The sequence below is a fragment of the Oryzias latipes genome, chromosome 21 (genome assembly GCF_002234675.1).
Source record: "Oryzias latipes chromosome 21, ASM223467v1".
Classification (NCBI taxonomy): Eukaryota; Metazoa; Chordata; class Actinopteri; order Beloniformes; family Adrianichthyidae; genus Oryzias; species Oryzias latipes.
In genome coordinates this window covers 13,165,944-13,176,138 of record NC_019879.2, presented here as the reverse complement: position 1 = coordinate 13,176,138, position 10,195 = coordinate 13,165,944, and the positions used below count along the sequence as shown (strand labels likewise).

Sequence of the window (10,195 nt, the reverse complement as noted above, 5' to 3'; positions counted from 1 at the left end):
TCAAACAGGTTTTTTCTTGGAAGAGGAACCAGACAGGGCTGCCCACTCTCTCCTTCTCTTTTTGCTATATTCATTGAGCCTTTAGCTGCAGCAATAAGACAGAATGAGAGCATTATAGGAATAAAAACCAAACACAGCCATCATAAAATTAGTCTTTATGCGGATGATATATTACTGTTTTTAAGGAATTTACATTCTGTAAATGAAACAGCAATGATCATAAATGAATTCTCCTCCATGTCAGACTATTCCATTAATTGGAATAAGTCTGTTTTATTACCACTCAACAGGAATATGGAACAAAGACTCACAATTCCAGTTAAAACAGGAAATATCAAATATCTGGGTATCTACTTTTCCCCCAAAATATCAGAACTGGTGCAGCTAAACCACACCCCATTACTGAAAAGCATACAGGACGATCTAATACGCTGGACCAACCTGCCTCTGTCACTTATGGGCAAGGTAGCCACGGTTAAAATGAAAATCTTACCCAAGGTTAATTATCTCTTCTCAATGATTCCCACACAACCGCCATTAAAATGGTTCAAAACATTAGACTCATCCATATCAAGCTTTCTATGGAACAACAAACCTGCAAGAATTAGTCTAAAAACTTTAAAATCTGCAAAAAGCTGTGGAGGATTAGAATTACCTAACTTCCACAAATACTTTCTTGCAAATAGATTGCAATACATCTTAAAATGGTTAAAAAATAATCCAGAAACCAACTCATGGTTAGACTTGGAATGGGCGTTATGTGGGAAGAGCAACCTGTCAGATCTACCATTTATTAGCCAAACAGTTAAAAAACAGGATTGTTTCAAAAGCATTAATATAAATGCCACTTTAACAGCCTGGTGGGAATTTCTCAAAATATCAAAATCATCAATTCAACCGTGCAAAATGACACCCATCTGTTAATAAGGACATCCTTATTAACAAAAAAATGATTCACTTCCCAGCTTGGCAAGCAGGGGGCATAAAACAACTAGAGCACGTAATTATTGATAGAAGATTCATAACTCCCCAGTATTACTAAAAAGTATAAATTTAAAGACGACGATTTAAAGCTACCAGATGTAGTTACCCCTCTGATTAATTTTTTAATGAATAGAACTCTCTCCAAAATATACAAACTTTTATGTAATTTAGATAACAATATTGCCCTTCCAACAAAAAAATGGGATGCAGATTTGGGCATCAGCACAGATGAAAGCTTCTGGTCAGAACTCTGTCTAAACACCTTTAAACTGACAAAAAGTCCAAATCTGCAGCTAATCTATCTCAAAACTTTTCACAGAATTTACTACACTGGACAGAGGATGTTCAAGATGGGTCTCAGTAACTCAGACATTTGCGAGCACTGTGATAATAATCTACCCGACAGCTACATGCACGCACTGTGGTTCTGCACTCCTGTCCAGGCTCTCTGGCAGCAAGTATGTGCCGATTTATCAGTCTGGCTTCAGGTTTCAATCACAGCCTCACCGTCACTTTGTGTGCTTGGTGACATGAGTGCCATCGATATAGAAGAAGGATTAGCATCTATCATTTTCACAACTCTTTGTATTGCCAAAAAAACTATTTTAATAAATTGGAAAAACAAGAAAAATATAAACATAAGTCAACACAGAAATCTGCTGTTTGATCATATCAGCTTGGAAAAAATGTCAGCCCAAAGTTCAAGTAACTTTGAAAGAATTCAGTCTCTCTGGTCTCCTGTGGTTGACTCCATGACTTAGGGGGTGGGGGGCTTGGTCGTCGCTGCTCCTTGCCCTTCTGCCGTGGTTTGGGGTGGGGGTCGGGGCCTCCGGTGCCTGGCGGGGGCGGTGGGGGCTCCGTTGGTCGGGGGGTCGGGTCCGGTGCCTGGGTGGGGCGGGCTGGGGCGCTGCGTGGTCCTCTGGGCTTGGGTGTGGGGGTGCGTGGTGGAGGGGTGGGGGGGTGGTCCCTTTGCCTGCGCTGGGGGGGTTTGGCGGGGGGCCCTGCTCGGAGGGGGGGCAGCGGCGCCGGATGGGCTGCCCATCTGCACCTGGGGCTGGGATCGGCCCTTCCCTGGCTCTGGGACGGGACAGGACAACCCTCTCGGGGCCCCCGGTCGCTCTGGGTGTCATCCGCTTCGGCTGCGGGGTCTGGGGTGGTGTGGGGCTTGTCGGCCCTGTCCTGTGGGGGGCATTCTGGGGGGGAGGGGGGGGCATTATTGGTACGGGTCGGGGGGGCTAACGGGTCGGGGTCTCCGCTGAGGCAATCAGTGGTTGCCTCGGCCGGTTGGCCTCCTCGGTCCCGTCAAGGCCTGACCAGAGCTCCTCTAGGGCCGGCGTCTGGGGGTGGGGGCCTGGGCTTGCTCCGGGGGGGACAACGCTTTCTGGCTCCTCTCTCTCTGTGTGGGGTGGGTGGTGCCGGACTTGGGGTGTCGGCGCATCCGGGGGTGGGGCCCCTGGGCTGGGTGGCCCTGGCCCCTTTGCTGGGGGGGGCTGGGGGACAGCTGTTTGTCCACCGGGGCACAGTCGACCAGCTGTCCACAACTTACCCCCTTCCTCATATAACCTCATCTTAGGGTGAGGGGGTGGGGGGTCTAGCCTGCGATGCGCCTTGGGGGGGGGTTACTTGGCAGTGGTCCCCCTCCTATGGTTGCCGTATGGAGTGGGCCCCCCTCTTTCGGTTTTATTTGCACCTTAGACATGTAGGGTCCTTGGTAGGGGGGGTGCTTGGACATCACTGCAAGCAAGCAGCAGATGTCCTCCTGGCACCCTACCCGCCAATTTTAACCGCACCTTAGACATTTAGGGCCCCTTGGTGGGAAGGGTGGGGGGACATCACTGTGAGTAATCAGGAGATGTCCCCTTAGTGCCCTACTGGCCAATTTTAACTGCACCCCCCTTAGTACACACACCCCTCCCCTTTCAATATATACATTCCAACATAAACACACACACATGCACACACACACCCTCTCAAACACACATACACGCACACACATTTTGCAAGGAAGGGGGGGACCTGGGTCCATCTGTCCCCTACCCCTTCCCTGGTGGGGGGTGCGGGCCCCTTGGCGATGTGTCGTGGCGACCTCCTGGGTGGTGGTGGGGTGCTCGTCTGGGGCTGTGGGCGTCCTTCTCCGGTGGGGCCCTGCGTTGGGCTCTTCCGGCGCGGCGGGGGGGCTGCTTTCCTGGTTGGGCTGGGGCGGCGCTCTCTTTCCCTCCGCGCCTCCCTGCTCTCTGGCTCTGGGGGCCTCGCGGCGGTCCTGCTGGCCCTGGCCTGGGTGGCGGTCTTGGTCGCCCGGGGGGCGGTTGTTCCCTGCCTGTTCCCGTGTGGCGTAGGGGGAATTCCGGCTGCCGCTGCTGCTGCGGCGGGGGTCTGGGTGTGGGGGTGGCTGGGCGCTCCTCCTCCTTCTTTTCACATTCCACCATCCATTTTAGAAGTACATAAACACTCACCTGAGCACAGGTGTTAGCTCACCTTTGCACTTATAGTTTGCATGATTGACTGAATGAAAGATTTCACACTAGTTGGTTTAAAGGCATAAGTATGCGTGTGTGAACACTATCTGTTTTGTGTACATGTTGACATTTCTTGCATTGTGACATTTCTTGCAGCTAGCAGGTGTGTTGATAATATTTGAGTGTGTGTGAACAGGCCCCGCCCTTTTTGTACTACATTTGAACTGTACCGTAACGATAAACAACCAGTAAACCTGTCTGCTCTATGCTGCTTCATAGTCTTACCCCCCCCCCCCCCTCTGACTATCACCCCCCCCCCCCCCCCCTCTGACATCCCTCCCTCTTTTTCCTTTCTTTCCTTTTCCGTCCGGTCCAACACCAAAGATTTTCAATCATGGTTGAAATGAATAAAGTTTGGCCTCAATTACAAAAGGGGTTTATTCAGTCATGCCTTTGGTTTGTCTGAAGATTAATAACCCCTCTTGTTAAAGTAAAATATGTCCAACACAAGAGGCCCTCAGCTCTCATCTGTCTGCCTAGCTGTTGGACAGGACAAGTTAAAAAAAAAAAAAAAGATGTAGGCGGATGCTTATTGTAGCGACACTATGCTGAAGGGATCCTCGAATCTCCTTCCTCCGCAGAGTTCGGCGGCTGGTCGCTGAGCGACGGCTTAGAGCAGTGTCGCGGACCCAGGCGCTGGCCGAGTCTGTGCGACAGCCATGCTCCGCCGTCGGTCAGCGGGTCCTCGCATCTCCTCCGTCGTTAAAGATGCTCAATAGCCCTGGCCCTATTGTCCTGCTACAACGAAGATGATTTTCCTGTTGGCTGCCGTCTAGCTGCACGTCTGCATTTAAGCACGAAGAGATCATTTCTCAATAAAATGCTTGGAAAAAACTGACTTTTTTCTTTAGAAATGCATTTGTAGTTCACTCTCCGTGTTAATACAAAATGATTGAGAAACTTTGTCACATTTGAACGTTTATCAGAAGAGTTATTGAAGCAGGAAGTCTGAATCTGTGAAGATCTTTCTAACTTTACCAAGTTTCAGAGTCCTGCACTCTGATTGGTTGACACACGCAAATGGAAATTTGTCAGTTCACAGCAGAAGATTTTTACACACAGATGCAGATTTTTGATGCACAAGTTTTCACATTCTATATTACAAGTTCTCACATCAAATCTACAAGTGTGTTCTTTTAGACACATTTTTACATTCATAGTTTTCCCCTTGGCAAAGAAACTTTCCAAAGATGTTGGTTTTTTACTCATCTTGCTAGCTCCTGGGTTTTACTTTAGTGGTAACATATCATGTGACCGAGAAGAGCACCTAGGCCTGAGTCAAGAGTGACATGGATGGATGAAACAGAGAATCAGGCAGTTATTCAAAATAAAACATCTTTCAGATTGCTAAATAAATAAAACGGAAGTAATGTACATTTTTTATTCTTTTTGTGCGGCCCGGTAAAATGACCCACTGACCGGTCCGCAGCCCGGGGGTTGGGGACCGCTGACCGCCGCAAGTTGTTCAATGGTTAGCGCAAATAAAAAAAGGGGAAAGAGCACAGCCCTGTGTAGTTCCGTGGCCCAGGGGGAAGTATTTTTGGAAATTATTATTAGTGTGAACACATGTCATAGGTGATGTATACAGTAATTTGATCCATGATAGGAATTTGAAGCCAAAACCAAAGCGTCTCAGGGTGTAAAACTAATTCAATCCACCCGGTCAAATGCTTTTTCAGCATCCATGGAGATGACCATTTCGGGGTTGTCAGCTGGAGAGGTGCAGTATTAAATATTCATAAGTTGGTCTTAATAAAGCCAGTTTGGTCAGGACTGATTAATGTGGGCATCATAGACTCTAAGCGCTTTGCTAACAGTTTTGCTAAAACGTTAACATCTGCACACAGCAAGGATATGGGCCGATAACTGCTTGCAGCATTGAGGATTTTTCTTTTTCTTTAGAATGAGGGAGATTGTGCTCACCCAGAGTTCTAGCTACACTACAGTGCACTATTCCTGGATGCGGCACACCTGTCTCTCATTCATTCATCAACCACAGCATACTCAAGCACTGCACTGAGTGAAGCTCAGAGCGAAGTATTGTTTGCGCCTTTTCTTACCAAGCGTTGTATTAGGACCTGATCCTCTGTTTTCTGACCCTATGTCTGACTCTGACTCTGCCTGCCGCCTGCCCCGACTCTTGCAGGGATCCTGACTACCCAGTCTCTCTTCTGATGATCTCGTGCCTGTCATTGACCCCTGCCTACCTGACACTGATTTAGACTTTTAGCTCAGCTAATAAACCTGCTGCAACTGGAACCAGCCTGTTCTTGTGACACTGTAACTACTTCGAAAGGAAGAATCCTAGCTGGTTTCTTGGCTATGTAATAAGGCCTCCATTGGTGTACAGGATTATACCACTGTCCAGGACATGGGTAGGCAAACTTTTCGGTGCTCAATTTGCCCACCTCCGGCCCGGACAAAACAAGGGTTGAGCCAGGAAGGGTTTAAAGGGCTTAAAAATCTCTGCCAAACCATCTGTGCAAATCACTATCGCTGTGGCAGCCCCCAAGGGATAAGGCAAAAGGTGGACGACAAACTACATTTTATAGGATGAGCCCTTGTGAACCCTCAGCTTCTCTGGTACAAGTGTCTTGGAACACAATCCTACTGTGAGGCCTCATTTAGTCGTTACTGGCCTAGTCTGTGGAACAGAAACCCCAGGGTAACAGAGGCTGTTCGTGTTTTTGAAGGAAGGCTCAAAACCTACCCTTCTCATCTGCTTTATCAAATCTAAAGAATCCAGAAGGACCTGATGTGGTTTGGTTTCAAGTGACTTGGCTTTATGTGGCTTAGTTTGGGTTGGTTAAGCGGGGCTTGGCTGATAAAGGTGTCTGATAGCTGTAGAACAGGTGCATGTGACCCGATCCTCAGGAAGCTGTGCCAGGGCGAGCCTGACACCTGACATGATTCTTTTTTTCCCAGTCTTTTCCTCATGTGGATTTTCCACACCAAGTTACTAAGTCTTCTCAGTTAACAGGGTCATAGGTGTAGGAATGCCCTATAACTTTGATTGAGGGATCTGGGATCATTGGTGGTGGGATGGCTGGTTTGGACAGATCCCCATGATATAATTACCTCAATTAAGGATAATGTTGGGTCTAAACTAAGCCAACACTTCTCAACTATATTTGAGCAGGAAGAAAGGACACAGACTCACTTCAAATCTTTTCTCGAGGAGAGCAGACAGGAACATATTCACACAATTCTCCGTTTGCTCTGAGTTTACAAAGGTCTGCCTCCTCACTTTTATTCAAAATCAGGGTGTTTCCCTACATACAGATGCTTCTAAAAGGGAAGGGTAAAACAATGCAGCCCACACAGGTCAATAGTTCATAAAACAGAGAGACATCTGTTCCCAGGAGTTTCTCCGTTAACCCCAGGGGATTAGGGCCATTTCTGCAGATCAAAGGTCAACAGTCAGCTCCTGCGGTTTCAGGACCATTCCTGTAGGTCAAAGGTGGACTTCTAATTCCCAGTTCAATGCAGAGATAAAATTCTTCCCGCTTTCTCAGAGCTGTTTCTCGCAGACAAGTATACACTTTTTACAGTTAGAAAGTTCAGAGTAAATATGGGATAACTAATGTACAAATTTATTCTAACAGATAAAGAATGATTTCTATTTTTTTTTCTACTCTTTTTTAATGTTCATTTTAACATCATATTATGTGAAGGTTTGGGGTTGAAAGCATTGTGTGTTTGTTTTGGTTTTAAGTTTGAAAGTTGTTTTTATTCTGTTCAGCACTTTGTGTCACAAAAAGCACTTCATAAAAAAGTTTGATTTGATAAATAAAATTCATATTTTACATTGCACAATATAATTTAGTTGGACATAATGAACAAATTTAGACTTTTTGTTAGTACGTTGGAGATGTTCAAATTGGAAAAGATTGGTAATAATTTTAAAAATAATAATACATGTAGACTTTGTCTACATGGAGAATTTACTTTATTAAAATACGTTTCACCTATTTTTCCCTGTTCATCGGGAGGAAGGCAAAAAAAACAGAGAACTAACAATGGAACAATGAAAGCCTTTTATACAGATGGAGAAACATGATGTTTGATTTTAGGAAAACACTAAAAATGTGGGATCCTCTTTTGTGGTTTTATGCTTCATCATCAAAAATAATAAACCCTTCCTTTGTATTATTTTAATGGAATTCTTCATAATACCTAAACACAGTCTTGGAAGTTATTATTTGTTTAACAAACCTACTTTTTCAGGCAGAAAAAAATAGTACATTGTTTCCTTTGTTTCTAGTTAAACTAAGGCCATTGCATACTATTACTTTTTTTTGTGGGAGTATTCATTTTTTTACTGAATCAGAGAGGTCTCACACAGGAGGAGCAGGGACATTCTATAAACATGTTAAAAAAACACAGCGACAAAATCAATCATTAGACTTCATTTTAATATGTTCATGTGGGGTCTACATTTGTTCAACTCTCAGGGACCAAAATGCAGCCAAAGTAAAAAAAGAAGAAAGAGAAATACTTTCAACAACAGTTTCCTTTAATTTATGAAAACAGCAATGTTATTTTGAATTTACCACATTTATGGAATACATATTTTATTTATGCTTAATTACATGTAAATAAATACTTTGTCATATTTCATTTTTGTTGTTGTAATTCTTCTTGAACATGGTGAACAGCAGGTCTGCTCAGCTATTTCCATTTTCAAAGAACACAGAGTACAACATTTCTTTACTGTAATTCAAAGTGTATAACTAGTCAGTAACATGGATGTTATATTGGTATAATTTACTTGGTTGTTGAAAATATTGGATTTCACTAAATATTGGAGCTCACTGTCAGTTAGTCCACAGTCTTTCTAAAGCAGCATCGTGCAGAGAAATCCAGCCCCACTTACTGCTGATATCCTGGATCAGGTGTGTTTTGCCTATGAGAAGCTCAAATAGCAGGTTAGTTGGAAAACACGTTTGCTGTTGGCCCTAGAGGCCTGGAGTTGGACACTTGTGCTCTACAGCATGTTTGTCTCACAGGAGCCTGGCTGCAGAATCTGCAGGGTGAGGATGAGTTTAATCGCTTTTCTAAACCAGCGATAAAATAAAGCATAGATCACAGGGTTAAAACAGGAGTTTGAAAAAAAAAGAAAAACAACAAAAAATGCAAATGAGCTACTGGTGATCTTCACTTGAACAAGTGAGTAACCGTAATAAGGGCAGAAACATAACAGATAAACAAAGACAAGAATGCCAAGAGTCCTGGCAGCTTTCAGCTCAGATCTCTTTGCTTTTGGTTTTGCTGAATGCTGCGGTGAAGTTGCTGTAACTCTAGAGCACATGGCTCGAGCCTGAGACACTGCCACCACAAACACTTGGGTGTACAGAACCACAATAAGAGTTACTGAAAATATGAAATTTAAAATAAGGTCAACAATTCCGGCAACATAATCAATGGCAAGTTCACATCCACCAAAGCAAGAATTACTTTTGCCTGGTTGAATCAGTTGATCTCTGACGTAGAAAACACTGGACAACGAGGACAAGAACCAACACAAAAAAATATATCTTTTGGCTTTTGCTGTTGTGATTCTGGTGGAATAATTCAGAGGGTAACAAATGGCTAAGTAGCGGTCAACTGATATAAGAACAATATTTCCATTGGAAACACAAAGTAAAAGTGAAACCACAAACAGATATAAAGAACAAGCTATGTCTCCAAGTAACCAGCATGCTGTGTTTCTAAGGATTTCAAACGGCATCAAAAGGAGACCCACAAGAAAGTCTGAGACAGCCAGAGAGAGGAGGAAGATGTTAGTGGGAGTGTGGAGCTGCCTGGAAGGAGAAGATGAAAACAAAGATTACACATTGATTCAATTTAAAATATATATATATAGATATATATCGATCAATAGAAGCTTTAACACACAAACATAATTTTTTGCTAACATCCAAAAATTAAGTACAGTGGAAAAGTTAATCTGTGCCTGAAGTGGGAGACAGAGATGATGACGAGCAGGTTTAAAGCTACAGTAGTCAAAGAGAGGCAGGACATCAGGATGTTCAGGAGCACAGCTTTTGTCCAGTGGAGCTTTGGCTTCCTGCAGGAGCTGTTGAGCAGTTGTGGAAAGCAGAGTTCAATTTCATCCTGCATCTCCATTATCAGAGCTGCAGACAAAAACTGCTGAATAGTACATTTATAGTCTGTTTCTCTGATCGCCCTCCTCCTTTTTGGTCTTCAGAGAAAACTACTGAAACTTCTAGTATGGATGTGCATACTAAACCACATGACTCCGCTGTGACCTCGTCACTCACCTCTCCATTCTTTGTACCTTCAGTGATGTTACTCCAATTGTTTAGTCACCCCTTAGTAACCCATAGTCTCTGGATTTGGGCCATTCACTGCACCTAATGTAGCCATACTACAGCATTTTAAATGGAAACAACTACAGTCTGTGTTTATTTCTCTATTAAACCTCAATCTATCCAGGCAGGCCAGAACAAGAACAGCATTCTTATTTACAACTGTGGCAAGACTGGGAACTGGTAAAAGGCAAGACCTTTTGAGAAAGGAAGGAAAGAGGTTATAATAACAAGAAAAAAAAGAACAAAACCGTAAGAAGAAAAAAAAACAATCTAAAATATACAGCAAAAAATATTTGTACTGTGTGGCAGCAGCATTTATTTTTAAAATTGTCATTAAGATGGGTTTTAAAATCTGCGTGT

General features: G+C 44.0%; 1 protein-coding gene across 1 annotated transcript; it reads right to left on the bottom strand.

The window, feature by feature from the left end:
- Positions 1-7,965: 7,965 nt before the first annotated feature.
- Positions 7,966-9,792, bottom strand: LOC101170884 (trace amine-associated receptor 13c-like). Its single transcript, XM_020713219.1, has 2 exons — positions 9,785-9,792; positions 7,966-9,304 (listed from the first exon to the last, which is right to left on the bottom strand). The coding sequence occupies exons 1-2, from the start codon at positions 9,790-9,792 to the stop codon at positions 8,488-8,490; spliced, it is 825 nt and encodes a 274-aa protein (XP_020568878.1). The 3' UTR covers positions 7,966-8,487.
- Positions 9,793-10,195: the final 403 nt, after the last annotated feature.